Below are 15,213 nucleotides of genomic sequence, written 5' to 3'. Positions count from 1 at the left end.
TTTCTGTACATTACATACATATTTAGAAAATCACATAATTATCTGATTGTTTCCCAATAATAAAGCTGCCAGTTTACAGGTTAACTGCAAAAATATTATAATAAAGCAATCAGTGGGTTCCCATGATCTGTCCTCATCCTATTATCACTTTCATTATGAAAGTAAATCATATCTAATCTTGCTAAAAGGAACAATGGAACAATATATTGCGGCACATGGACTGCACATGTGCGTGATTCACGCAAATTGATGTCATTGCTATTAAAACTTGAAATGATCTAACTAGTTTCGATTTTGCATTATGCAATGAAGTTTCCATCCATTTATTTGGCAACTAATGAATGTCACACACAGCAACCATGTCACAGGATTTGACAACCAAGAGTGCAATGCAGGTCATCTGATTCATAATCAACCCCTGAATTTATATTTAAACGCACAAATTACAGTAATACTGATGACTAGTTTTGTTTTTATAATGCATTCACATTTCTGTTGCATTCACTACTTCACTGTCTTTTATCTCACCTTAACAAACTATGTTATGATGATAACAGAATAACTTACTATTATAACAAAATAAAGTCATTATCTGGAACATTTGACCTGTCATAAACTCAAATTTTTACAGGCCAGCTTCCAGTAGCTAACAATAAATTCAATGATTTCTGCGAATTACTGCAGTGATTATTTGTCTGGGAAGGAAAAAGATCAAATGTATTCCTGGACAACGATGTACATTACATAATCTATCGGTACATTTGATATGCTAAATGAGTTACTATAATTCTTCCTCATTACCCCCCACAATATCAGATTATATAACCAGGTGTTACAAACCAGATGATCATGTTCATAAACAGAAACACCTTATACCTGCTTTGTCACGAGAACAAAATGATTTTTTACAAAGATCAAATTGATCCCACTGCACTGCCTATTTACTATTTCACATTAATAAATTGATCAGTTAGAAAATTCTTTAATTGCTTTAAAGGGGTTTGCCAACTATTGTTATCGCAAACTAATTTTTTGGTGGGGGAAAAAATTCTAAGTAGACAAATGTAACATTAAATACATTTATTAACACAAAAAAAACAATATTAAGTTAACTTGCAAGCATATGACTTCATATGCATCAATCATTTTAATGGCTTTGCAAAGGAAGCACAACCCAAAGACCCAGAATCGACCTAAACTTACAGTCAGGAGCCCCTACTGATCCAAAGTGAATAAAAGGCCAATCTAAGGGTGTGGGCCTTGTTTTATTGTCTTTATCAAGTTTTCAGAACATAACGGGATGCTTTTTAACGGGACTCTTATAAAAAACTTATCAAGTAAAAACCAGCCAAATGTTATACTTGAATGAATATTTGGTGATCTACAATCTGTGGGTATGATTTCAGTTTCATTTTGGTATGTTTAGCAGCAAAAGTCTGTGGGCTAAATGACCGTTGTCAGCTTCATGCTGTATACTTTCCATGGTGATCACTTCTTTTTAGTGTACTAGGAAAGAAGATAAAAACGTTATAATCAAATGTGAATCAAATAATGAAGATTCGTATTTGCTCTGGTGCCAAAGAAGCGTGTACTTTAGTTAATATCCATTCAGCGTCGGATATAGCTCTTTGAATGATCATCTGAATCCTTTCTGGATCATCCTCATCCGCATGACTGTTGTAGCTCTGAAAGAAAAGAAAGTCACATTGACGGGTGCATGTCTATGTTCCCACAGCCCTATGTTCCCACAAATGGCCTACCCCTGACCCCACCCCTAAACCTACCCGTAACTGGGGTTTAGACAAATCGTAAAAAAAAAAAAAAAAAATCTTAGAAATGTGGGAACATAGGGCTGTGGGAACATAGGGCTGACCCCACATTGACACCTGACAGCAGAACAGGTGAATCTCATGCACATATCATTTCTCGGGTTATATTCTAATTGCAGTCTGATAGGTAGCTCGGTTTGAGGTTTATAAAAGTACCTGTCTGATGGCGTGTTGGTAGTGTTTTTGCATGGCTGCTGATGGCAGGAGTTTGCAGCAGCGCAGCAGAAAGCGGTAAAGCTGCACCGGCGTGCGGATCAGATCAGGCATGAGGAGGGTCTGTGTTCTGCTGGCACTTGCACTTTTTTCGAAGTTTGATTGCGAAGTCTAAGCACTACAATAACATTGAGTATATCTGGCCTATTTCGAGTTGTAACTATATAATAAGACGTATAACACTCGTCGCATGCACATAGTTTGAAATGTAAAGGTGAAGGATACACATAACAGAGGAACCACTTCCTCATCGACTTCTAACCTGAAGTTATTTCATAATAAAAGTCATCGCTCTGTTCAGTAAAATGATGCTGATTATTTTTCAAACATTTCTGGGTAGCAACTTATTTCATAATGTAAGGTGGATTACATAATCAGACTCCAAAAATGAAGTACTACAGACTACAGGTTCTTTTTATGAATCTTACAAATTATTAACCAAATATAATTCATAATTTTGATGGATCTGAAAAGGGTGAATTTGTTTTCATATTTTGAATTTCTCTTTCTGAAAAAGCATATCTCTTATAAATGTGCATTCAGAAAGTCTTCTAGTTTTGTGAAATTGTCTTTCAAACACCTTTTTATTGATTAATGATTTATTTAATTAGCCTAACAAACCCCCTGCAGTTTCTTCACACCCCAGTTTGGAAAACCCTGATGTAATGTAATGTTTAATGCACTTCATGTTGTTTATAAATATATCCAGAATGGAATATATTTTCTTTCTCTTTGTATTTTTATATCAATATGGCTACAATATGGTATCCTATTTATTTCAATGTGATAAATGAGTTAGGTTAAAAGTAATCTAAAAGTAACTATTGTTCTGTCTTATTACAAAAATATGTAAATATTAAAAAAATGTGTTTGAGGACACGTAGTTGTATGATTTTCTTTAAGTTAAGTGCATAGCCTGAAAATTTGTGCACGCAGATATGACATTGTTCAAAATGACAACATCTCGGAAATTCACTGTTAATTTTGCAATGTAGGCTACTACATTCACTCATAATTCATAGAAATAGAGGTTGAGGTTCCTCTTTGACACTCTTTCTTTCTTAATGGAATCCATGACCAAATACCAACAAGCATACTACGCAGTATTCAAAATACATTTTGTACACTTGCACCTCCTTATTATTTTATTATTAAAAAAAATGTTTTATTTCTTGTAAGATCAATGTAGTTATTACTGATTTTTTTTATTTAAAAATCCTGTTTGTCTTGTGTATTTGACCTTTGAATGAAATGAAAGGTGCTGAGAACCTGTTGTCCTGTTGTCTGCACGTCGAGTCAATACAGCATTCAGATGACGGCCCACAATCCCCTCATTTCACCTGGAGACGCCAGTGAAAGCGCTTATTGTTTAAGAAAGAAAAGCCCCAGCAGCATCAAAGTCATTCTTACAGTGTGTGTGTGTGTGTACTTGCGCATATGAAGAATTCCCCATGCATCAGCGATAACATTTTGTGAGGTTTCAAGATATTAAACCAAAAAGTCAAACACATCTCATAATAAGACATTAGAGTCTATGATCCTGACCTTATAACAAAAGACAGTTCTGTTAAGACTGCTTTTGATGCTGTGTGGGCTGATTGAATCCTTTTTATAGATAAATGACCCAACAAACTTTCCAAAAAATGTCATAAACAACAGTGATTAATATTAGTCATGGTTTATGAATCAACACATCTTTACACTGTGCCTTTATACTGCCTAACTTCTCACATCATAGTTGTTATATTTGATGCTTAGAAGTCACTACTATAGCATTGAGGCCTGGTTTCACAGACAGAGCTTAGATTAAGCCAGGATTAGGTCAATTAGGACATTAAAGTAGCTTTTAAAAAAGTGCCCTAAAAAAAAAACATGTCTGATGTTCATCTGGAGATAAAACAATGGCACTGACTGACATATTTTAAGATATGTCAGTGCAAGTTGCTTTCAGTTAAAACATGCTCAAACATGCATTTTAGTCTGGGACTAGTTTAAGACTCGTCTGTGAAACCGGGAGTTAATCTTCGCTGAGCAGTGTAGATTAAAAATAAGATTCATAAATCATAGTTGTGAATGAAAGATCTTTTCTTACAAAGTTACACATGAAAGAGTGTACGAAACCTATAAGAATGTTGCATGAACTTACAAATATTCATAATTGTTGTTTCGTTTGTGTAATAAAGTAATTCAGTGCATTTATGTCTCGCATGTTAAAGAAATGACATTAGTTTTCTTTTATTACAATTAAATGAACACAGGTATGAACATAGTTTTAAATAATTCCACTTTGGTTTGAGCACATGCCTGAAAAAAAGTGAATTTTTAAATAAATATTTAGAAGTGTTTCTCAAACAAAACATGTTTTAAACAAAATGTTTTAACTGAATGGTTTTTAGACTTTTTGTGACTCCCTGATTTATAAGAATTTCTTTTTTTCTAAATGTCATGGTCCATTCTGTTTGTCTTCCATAAAATCCCACTCACTAATAAAAAAACCATGTGCATAATGACATCATCCTAGGAAGTGACATCATTTTGGTGGGAAAACAGCAGCGCAAACATGAGTAAGTATTAACAATATATTAGTTGGTTTGTTTTACTCTAAAACACTCCATTCTCTTTGGTATGATATTACCAAAATTTCAAAAAAGATGGTTAATATCATAATTAACTTTAGGTTGTTACCCCCAATCCCTTTTTATTTCCATCCTATTGGGACATCCTCTGTAACTGCCATTGTGTACATAAGCATATAATCATAAATTATAAAAGTTAAACAAAAACATTATAGTGCCTGAGTGTGACCATAGCACCTTTCTGAAGGAAAAAACAACATAAGCAAATTCATTTTTAAAACAGATAGAGACACAAATTAAACGCCTTTCCAAATACTGGCATTCCGGTGCTCAATTTAACTTGGTCATCATTTGTTTGATCATGAAACATGCAGTAAAGAACATTTAAAAATCGATTGCTAAAGTAAAATAAGGACAGAAACAGCTTGGTTTTTTTAAATGTCAACATTTAATGAGCTTCACCACTGTACTTCAAATCTACACTCTGAAAAGAGACCGGCGATTTTTCAAAACACAGAACACATCCACAGAGTCCTTCCGGTCCCTAAGAATCACCTCCTCCGCTTTCAGGGCATCGAATGCAAATGTTATATTATAGTCATATATGTCATAAAATGTATTCAAATACCATTAACTCTGAGTATAAACTTCAAACTTCCTTATAAAACTTGACAGCAAGTGCAGTACCTTCCCCTTTTGGCCCATTGGAGCTTGCGTGTTAGTCTCGTCTCACAGGTTCTGTTTGAATCCGCACGTTATCTCAGATACGCCACGTATTTTGTACGTTTATCTCATCCGCTGTCTCTCGGTGAAGGATGCCGTGTCAATTATCTTAGGTTGTCTCGCAGGACAAGTATGCTGTGTGATCTAACAGTCAGAGAACACTGGGGTGAGAATATGGTACTTTGTACAAGGATATGATGATGGGAACCAACTCCAACCAATCGCAATTGTAATGACTTTGATTTCTTTATACAGGGTTTGATAGGAATATAAAAGTCGGAAGGGACATTCAAGTTTTAAATCTCCACATAAAAATAAAAGCGTGGAGGTAAACAACCAAGTCATTGAGCTCGAGAGGTAGAGACCAACAATGTGAATCCATTATATACATATACACAAACAGTTCAGTGTTTCTTTAAAGGAAATTAATAATAATAATAATAATAATAATAATAATTAAAAAAGGGCTCTACTTCAATACTCATATCCACAGCTCTGCAGCACACAAGACACAATTAACATAATTGGTTATGTGTTTTTTGTTTGTTTTTGTACTTATACTGTTTTGGATTATTTCTTTGTCTACACTTTCTAGTGCAGGGGAAAATAAAAAGAAGAAAAGAGAGAAAAAAAAAATATGTACAATTATATGCAAGTCTCAAAAATAAAATAAAATTTCACAGCCCTAAAAATGTGCAGGCTAATTCAACTTCTATACAGCAGTATTACATAGTTTGTTTTTTTTGTTTGGCGATTTTTTTTTTTTTATACGTCATTTGTTTTTGTTTTTTGTAGATTTTGTGTTTCTATTGAAATCTACCTGCTACTCGCTTATTTACATACCATACTCAGTGGATCATGGGAAAGCATGCCATAGCACATTGAGGAAGAAATAAAAATAATTATCTAAAAATATATTAAATATTTTCCATTTGTTTTCTTTTAGTCTGAGAGAGTGCAGAAAGCATTATGGGAAATTTAAGCATGGTACAGTGAGTGAAAACGACTTCCAATTGCTTTCCAGACACACAACATATGCCATTCCCAGGCACCCTTTTCAGATCCATCCTCTCCACAAGTCTTTCAACAGAAAAAGAGCTTTTGAAGGGGGGGGGGGGGGGGGTCAAAGAAGACGACACTGAACTGACATAAACAGGATCACTGGCGTGATGCCACAGTCAGTTATAAACATGCACGGGTCTATACATGCACTCACAATGGTGTCTTCACTTGTCTTCACGGACAAGGTTTGGTAATATACCATTGCAATTAAGGAATGGTTTGGTTGACCAACACTTCAACCTATTATTTATCTAATTTCTTAGCTTTTTTTTAGTTTTTAGGCTTCTAATTTGGTTTGCATGCTATTCTAGATACTCTATCAGGGATAGCAGGGTTCGAAGGTCATCTGAGAACAACCTCCCTATATTATGCCGCTACATGCTAGTTGGGTTTGCAGCACCTGCAAGATTTCTGGACACACACTAAGTCTCCTCTGCTTCAAATAAACCCTTTAGGCACGAGCATTTCGTTTTTCGAGCCAATGTCGCATGCTTTGGATCCTCAACCGCTGTGCCGTTCAGTCACTCACCCACCCGAAGCACTAAATACTGACATCACATCCACATTAAGGAGTACTAAGAGAAACCTATGAAACAGTATCTATGAATCAGTATCTCTGCCAAGTGCTGCGCTAAAGAATACTGATTTGCTTTTACTGACGAAAGTTGAATATGAGACGGAAAGCGAGATGCGAACATAGATCGATAGAGAAAGAAAGGAAGAGTGCAGATGACAGCACAAATGGAAGAAAGTCCTAAAAATCACACCGCTGTTGCAGGAAATAAACGCAATGAGCAGCTCACTCTAGCCGAACGAGTGGTCACAGTTCTTACGAGGGCCGTCGCTAAAATTGACAAGGCCCGGGACAAATTTATATGGGTTGGCCTAATGAATAGGCTACTACAGAGGACCTCTGAGGGCCGGGACAGCGGTTTTCCACCCTAGACGATGGCCTTGGTTTTTAGTAAGGTGCTAGCGTGTGAAAAAAAAAGATTTCCATACTACATGAAGCACTGCACTTTCTGTTTCCATGAATAAATAAAGCATGATTACTCGCACACATAGTCGTGAAGAGTTTTCCTTCAGGGATACTGCGCAGATTCTGCTGCCCTGCTGTTCAAAATACATTCAAGTCCACAGGGGTCGACTTCGTCTGCCGAAAGTACGGGTTCACGAGCGCGAACCTTCAGTATACTACTACAGAGCAGTGGGTATGTACGAACGGACCCCCCGTGACCAGGCCCACCCTTCCCGTGTCCCGCTTGAACTCATCAGCAGTGGTTACTTCTATAAACTCCCATTTAGTAAGTATTACAGTACACACACACACATCAGCCGCATGGCTAGTCCTAGACTCCAGTGAAATGCTACGCAGGTTTTGGGGAAGCCTGGGGGTCAGTAGTCCGTGGGGGGCGAGGGTGGACGCGGGAGGGACGTCCTCCGCCACATCGACGCCATCTTCTCCGCCATCCTCAGCTACTCCCAAACTAGAGGAGATGGAGGCATTTCAGAGGGCTGAGCTACTGTCGAGCTGTGGACAGAAAGAAAGGAAGAAAGAAAGAAAGGATTGTTATGTCTTGCTTTAAGGATAAGGTGATGTCTCCATCTAGTGTTGAGACACTGGAAAATAAGTTGCAAGAAAAGCACTAGATTCATCAGGACATCTGAAGTTGCAGTAGTTACCACCAATAATAGTTAGAAAAGACATTAAACACTCTTTTATGTCAAAAGTTTGCCTAAATATTAAATAATTGCATGTTGGCAATGGCAACCCAAAGCAAAAACATGGTTAAAAAAAAAAATCATGACATTCACGCTGACTGGCTTTTATGTTAAGTCTGTTAACCCTGAGGTTAGGAACATAGACATGAAGGTGAATATCACAAAATTTAAATAAAAAGTATGTTTCTAATAAAAATAAATTCTTTGCACTGTTATATTATTTTCATAAAACTGATCACGCTCACAATTATCAGCAGCTCTTGTAATTTGAAAAATCTCATTCTCACTTCTGAAATGTAAAATAATAATAATTCTAAATAAATAAAAAATATAAATGATTTAAATACAAATTAAATAACTATATTATTATTTAAATCATAAAGTACATCTAAAAAAAAACATTCTAAGCAAAAATCTTCATGGACCAAAACACAGACTTCATTTACTTTATGCTATTTTTAGAAATATGACCTGAACAAGGTCAAATTAAAGAGTATGTACAGAAAAAGGGTTCACCTGATAAAGCTTTTGAAGGCAGCTGATTGGGGGTTGATACACAGCGGTACCCGATTCCCCTTCTGCTGCTCCAGGATGAACTGATGAATGATCTCTATGTGGGGGAAAAAGAGGAGGGATGATGAGAAATAAGCAATAATAACGGGTTACAGTTGTAAATAATAACAGTTACAAGCAATCATGTTTAAAAGAATAGTTCAGAAAAATGTTTAACATTTCTTCCTGTGCTCATGTCGAAGAAAATATGGGTTTGGAATAACATGAGTTTGAGTAAATGATGACAGAATTTTCATTTTTAGGTTAATCTCATTAAAGGGTTAGTTCACACAAAAATTTTAATTATGTAATCAATTACTCACCCTCATGTCATTCCAAACCCGTAAGACCTTCGATCATCTTTGTAACACAAATGAAGATATTTTTTTATGAAATCCGAGAGCTTTCTTACCCCCTCCATAGACTGCAACATAATTACCGATTTCAAGGCCCAGAAAGATAGTAAAGACATTGTTAAAATAGCTCTCGGATTTAATCAAATATATCTTCATTTGTGTTCTGAAGATGAACGAAGGTAAGTAATTAAAGACTGAAATTCAATTTTTGGTTGAACCAACCCTTTAACAAGTATACAGCAAGCTAAACCTGTTTACCTGTTAAAGGCATAGTTTAAACAAAAATGACAAGTTTGTCATCATTCCTTGTAACAAAGAATTACTTGCTTGGATGACACACCTTCCAGACTAGAACACCAAATCTAAACTATGAATGAAGTGAAAATCTATTCTAGCAGTAAAATTTCCGGTCAAAGAGTTGATTTTGAAGGAATATTCCACAGGTGGACTAATATCTGTAATATCTTCTAAACCGCTGTACTCTTTAATTTAGTACACGAGCTGTTAAGCTTAAACTAGCTCAGGCAACGTGGAAACTCCTCATGTGCCGATCCAAAAGGGGTTCCCCTCGCATTCCAAACACGGCTGCCTACCCTAAAGCGCTTTAGGTCTCTAGGCGGTCGGCTCCATCCGCACAGATTAATCCTCCAGTGGAAACACGTTGCACACAGGATGGAGGATGAGGAGGGAGGGTGAAGGGCAGAGTTATTTTGAGCCGACAGCACAGTAAGCCTGCTTTTAGCGACAGACTCTCACTAATACCCACTGACAGTGGAAGGCAAGCACAGATCCAGGGGCCCCGAATGAAGGGTGAAAACAAGGCACGAAAACAACAGGAGCAGCAGGGGATCTGGAGCAGGAGACGCCCAGCAAGACTTTTGATTAACATGCAGTGGCATGATGGGGCCCATGCGCCAATTCAATTAAGACCTTTAGCTCTTATACGCGACGTTTACAAACTGAAGGTGGATCAGGACAAAAGTGTAAATCAATAGAGCAACAATATTTGGCTCACGTGTTGTATAATATGCACTGTGATCAGCACAATGCGTAATAGAGCTGAATGAATCATCATCAACAGGGGAGAGCGCCGCGCTAACCTTTGACCTGCCGAACTGACGTCAGGTTCTTTTCAAAGCCGTCGTCAAACTTGGGGTTGGTGACAGGCTCAAAGTCACTGGTGTAGACGCGGCCAGAGGATGTGGTGTAGCAGCATTTGCACATGCAGGTGTGGTACCGCAGACGCCCCTCGTCCAGATACGGGTGCGCCAGGGCGTCCTTCGCAGAGATCCGCTTCGACTGGATTGGGGAACAGAATTGTTCTGATTGAAATTTCCTTTTCAAAATCTATTTTACTGATATGTTTTAAATTGAAAATGAAATGTTTATATTACAAATAAATATAAATTATATAAATATATTTTAAATTATTAATAACATAACATTTTTTCATTTCAATAATATATAAATAATCATATATTATTTTATATAATATTTTGTAAATTAAAAAAAATAGAATCTTTATAATAAAATAAAATTTCATTTTAATAATATATAATCACATATATAACATTAGTTATATTTTAAAATGATATATATATAAAATTAAATAATAAATGTAATAATTGTAATAAAATTTTAATAATATTAAAATAATCATATATATATATATATATATTCATGTAGCTATATTATCTACACATATATGTTAAATTTATACATAAAAAATACAAAGCTTTATATAAATAAATATATTATACTATTCATGTAATATTATTTATATATATATATATATATATATATATATATATATATATATATATATATATATATATATATATATATATATTAAGGCTGTCAAACGATTAATCGCGATTAAACGATCCAAAATAAAAGTTTGTTTTTACATAATATATGTGTGTGTACGGTGTATAATTATTTTCTATAAATAAATACACACACATGCATGTATATATTTAAGAAATATTTGCATGTATATACTGTGTATATATATTTATATTATATATAATTTATATTATATATAAATATTTTATACATAAATAACACATTTTTCTTAAATATATATGCATGTGTGTGTATTTATATATAGAAAATAATTATACTCCATACACACACATATATTATGTAAACACAAACTTTTATTTTGGATGCGATTAATCGCGATTAATCGTTTGACAGCCCTAATATATATATATATATATATATATATATATATATATATATATATATATATATATATATATATATATGTGCGTGCGTGCGTGCGTGTCTTTAGTTTGTAATCTTCCAGTTTAAGAGAATAGAGTATCAAGAACACTTACTGGGTCAAAGACCAACATCCTGCAGAGGAGGTGAACGGCCTCATGGGTTGCTTGACTGGACAGAGTATACAGGACAGGAAGTGAAGGCTGCAGAAACAGGAAATTGTATAAGTATTTGTTCTTTACCAACCTTATACATATTCAGATATAGGCAGAAACAAACAACTGCAGAATGTATCAATGATTCAATATTTGGAGGGACTACAAGTAAAAGTTTTGGGGGAAAAAACATAAAACCATGAAAACAAATGTGTGATCAAAAATACATGATCAAACAAATGTGAAAATGCATGTGTTAAGTGTGCGACTGAACATGATTTAGAAACGTGGCCAGCTCTTAGCATTTTCATCTTGTTCTGAGAAGCAGTCAAAACATACAAACAGCTTCTTCTAAGCATGTCGACCCCGGTCATGTGAGTCTCAGCAGCCGTTCAGCTGCACGCAACAATCTCAAGCATTCAAAACATTCCTCCCAGTAGCACATGATCCTTGCGCCAATAGCCACAGACTTATCTGAGGATGTGGGACAGCGGAGACAATGAGCTGGGATATTTTTAACCATGTCTAATTATCTCCTCCGCCCACCTTCCCTCCATCCCAAGCCCCCCAGCTGACTCGCCAAAGAGTTGATTTAAAAAAAAAGCCCACCGGTAATTGCTTGCTTTCCCTGGTTAGGTTCTTTGAGCTGAGAACAGATGTGAACTATGGCTGGTGATTCACCCTTTAAAAAGGGATGACGTGTCGTCAGGGCTGACTGTATAGCCGATGGAGGTGAAGGTGTCGGACGAGAGATGGAGGAAGAGGATGCGAAAGGAATGAATTCTTTCAGCCATAACTACAGCCAAGCGGAAACGAGGTGTGCTATTACTTTAAGTGATCAGACCTTCATTGAAGGAAGAATCTGAGTCATATCTAGGGACTAGAATACCATGAAGACTTGAAGGTTGGCAACATCTCAGAGCATCACAACAACGGCATAGCAACATGCAGAACACCTTAGCAACTGAATGGAAAACTTAAGGCAACTGCCCAAAACACACTAAAGTGATATCAATTTTTTTCCCCCATTCCATTCCCAAAATATGATTTCAATAAATACTACTAATAATAATGTGACCCTGGACCACAAATTTTTGATTGATTACTGAATAAATAAGTTGAATAAATAAGATTTCCATTGATGTATGGTTTGGACAAGATTTAATAATATATAGAATAATAAAACTATTCTGGAATCTGGAATCTGAGGGTGCAAAAAAAAAAAAAAAAAAAAATCACACTGAGAAAATCGCATTTATGTTCGTGATTGTGCTGCATTCACTCACAAAAATAAATGTTTTATATATTTACGGTAGGACATTTACAAAATATCTTCTTGGAACATGATCTTTACTAAATATCCTAATGATTTTTGGCATAAAAGTAAAATCGATAATTTTGACCCATACAATGTATTATATATATACATATACAATGTATGCGACTTGTGACTGGTTTAGTGATCCAGGGTCGCATATAATACATTTAATAAAATGCCAATAACACTGAAAAATGTATAAAAATAAAGAAACATATACTAAATAAAATAATAAATGTTTATAAAATACTACTGACAAAACTAATTGTTTCCATCCAACTACATATTGTCACATGAATCACACTGATTTAAGTTTCACAGTTAATTTAAGTTAAGTATCAATGATAAGTTTAGTTTTCAAAAGTTCCATCATCAAAAGTTTGTGATTAGAAGTATCTTATGCTCACCAATACTGCATTTATTTGACTAAAAAATACAGTAAAAACTGTAACATTGTGAAATATTATTATAATTTAAAATAACTATTTTCTATTTGAATATATTATAAAATGTCATGTATTCTTGTGATGGCAACGCTGAATTTTCAGAATCATTACTCCAGTCTTCAGTGTCATATCATATCAATGTTAAAACAGTTGCGCTGCATAAAACTGTAGAATGCAAAAAAGTACTGTGCCCAAACTTCAGAACGTTAGTGTTTGTTCTACTTACTTAAAGAACCAACACATAAGAGTCATTTATTTGGGAATCGGTCCACATTTGCTGCACAGAACAGATTTGATTCATTAAAACAGAAATTCATTCGGGAACGCCGTATGTTTCTGAATCACTAAAAGAAGCGGAGCACGTGTGCCAACCGCTAGGCTCCTCTGACAAATCTGAAAGATTATCAAATGATGGGCGTCTGAACCCAGTGGGTCAGCTTCTGTGTGGGCCGAGCCGAAACTATGCCTGTGCGATTATGAGTCAAGAAGCATGCAGGGTGCAGCGATGTACCAACGCGGAGGGGTTACATGAGCGTATGTGAGTAAGGAACCATAGTGGGCAAGTTTTTGGTGAGTAGTTGGCCGTAGCGCACAGTGTGTGAGCTATTTATCTGATGGTGTGTGTACAATCATGGCCTCTGGGGTGGTGTGATCGTGTGCTGGAGAATTAGGCAGTATTAGTTAGGATTAAAGTGGAATGTGGAATCAGACGGTTAAGGGAGGGAAAGGGCCTCTCCCTGTCCCATGATTCAAAGCTCAATTAGACAAATGATGAGTCAGGAAGGTTGACACATGACATCATCAGCCTAGGCTTTCAGTCATCCCAAGCACGCAGGCAGCTCATGTTCTGCCCTCACATTTCTGACAGTGGGAGCAATGGACTGAGCAAATTTGCTACTTTAAATCCCTGACAAGCTTGTGGAGTCAGACAGGTCACACTTTTAGACCTTACACAAAGAACTTGACTGAACTTGAGCTAGTATCAGTGGTTTGAGCCTCAGTATGTAAATGACATGTGAGTTTTATTGGTGGAGTGTTTTTCTCAAATGCAGTGTCCTTACCAGGAGCGACGCAACAAGTTTCAGGTGACCAGTAATTTGCCTGTTCACATAAGCAGAAATGTTGCTTGATGCAACACATTTTGATATATATTTTTAATATTCGGTTAAAGCGAAGAATTCAGATTTTTGATTTTATTGTGGACAGGCTAATCTGTCACTCGGTAAAATTTATAAGAGGACCAAATCAAAAAGGTTTACACAGAAGAGGGTTACATGTCACATTGGTTAAGACATAATTTAAAGGAATAGTGGTCAACAAATATGGGGTTTTCAATGGCTGGTACTATTGTGAAATCTAAAGAGAAGGGTGAGCAATGTTTGACAATACAAATATATACATAAATTGTATTATGTATAAATTATAATAACAAATGAGTTATACGCACAGCTGCTCTAATGAAACAAACCCTGATATTACACAATATTTACTGAGCCGCTGAAAAATGTATATTAAATAAAAAAATATTTTACAGAATATTGAATAAAAATTCACAAAAAAAGTATAAAAAGAAAAGTTAAAAATTAAAAGAAACAAAACCTATTTTTCGAAATAATGAATGAAAATTCATAAAATTCAAATAAAATGTAGTTCTTTATTAAAAGAAATGACCACAGTACAATACATATTTACATTACTTAAAAATGGAAAAAATTACTTTACATAACCATTCAAACGTTTGGGGACGGTAAGATTTTTAAAATGTTTTTGAAAGGTCTCTTATGCATTTATTTGTAAACCGTTAATATTGTGAAATATTATTATGATTTAAATCAACTGTTTTCCATTTTAATGTTTTAAAATGTAATTTATTCCCGTGATGGCAAAGTTGAATTTTCATACTAATACGCTGATTCACTGCTCATTGATATTATTATCAATGTGAAAATCTGTTGTGCTGCTTAATATTGTTTTCTGAAAATCACGTTACTTTTTTCAAGATATTTTGATGAACAAAATGAATTGTATTATTATA

General features: G+C 35.2%; 2 protein-coding genes across 2 annotated transcripts in view; both read right to left on the bottom strand.

Annotated features, from left to right (window-relative positions):
* Window positions 1-1,065: 1,065 nt before the first annotated feature.
* lyrm9 (LYR motif containing 9) lies at window positions 1,066-2,306 on the bottom strand. The gene is made up of 3 exons (XM_079885726.1): window positions 1,986-2,306; window positions 1,593-1,685; window positions 1,066-1,506 (listed from the first exon to the last, which is right to left on the bottom strand). The coding sequence occupies exons 1-3, from the start codon at window positions 2,094-2,096 to the stop codon at window positions 1,489-1,491; spliced, it is 222 nt and encodes a 73-aa protein (XP_079741852.1). The 5' UTR covers window positions 2,097-2,306; the 3' UTR covers window positions 1,066-1,488.
* Window positions 2,307-6,873: 4,567 nt separating this feature from the next.
* The window catches only part of nlk2 (nemo-like kinase, type 2), a 71,351-nt gene continuing 63,011 nt past the window's right edge, over window positions 6,874-15,213 (bottom strand). The window contains exons 8-11 of the mRNA XM_079887033.1: window positions 11,376-11,462; window positions 10,134-10,332; window positions 8,642-8,735; window positions 6,874-7,934 (exon numbers count right to left, since the gene is read on the bottom strand). Of these exons, the coding sequence (XP_079743159.1) occupies window positions 7,880-7,934; window positions 8,642-8,735; window positions 10,134-10,332; window positions 11,376-11,462 (435 nt within the window). The 3' untranslated portion in view covers window positions 6,874-7,879. The remainder of the gene's footprint in view (window positions 7,935-8,641; window positions 8,736-10,133; window positions 10,333-11,375; window positions 11,463-15,213) is intronic.

This window comes from Squalius cephalus (genome assembly GCF_949319135.1).
Source record: "Squalius cephalus genome assembly, chromosome: 11".
Classification (NCBI taxonomy): domain Eukaryota; kingdom Metazoa; phylum Chordata; class Actinopteri; order Cypriniformes; family Leuciscidae; genus Squalius; species Squalius cephalus.
The sequence above is the reverse complement of the archived record's forward strand: the minus strand, read 5'-3'. Positions and strand labels throughout refer to the sequence as shown.

What these genes read in the sequence shown, in the direction of transcription:
- lyrm9 (XM_079885726.1), bottom strand. Translation starts at nt 2,096, where the DNA reads ATGCCTGATCTGATCCGCACGCCGGTGCAGCTTTACCGCTTTCTGCTG. An exon ending in ACCAACACGCCATCAGACAG is followed by an intron (nt 1,686 to 1,985) that starts GTACTTTTATAA and finishes CTTTTCTTTCAG; the next exon opens with AGCTACAACAGTCATGCGGA.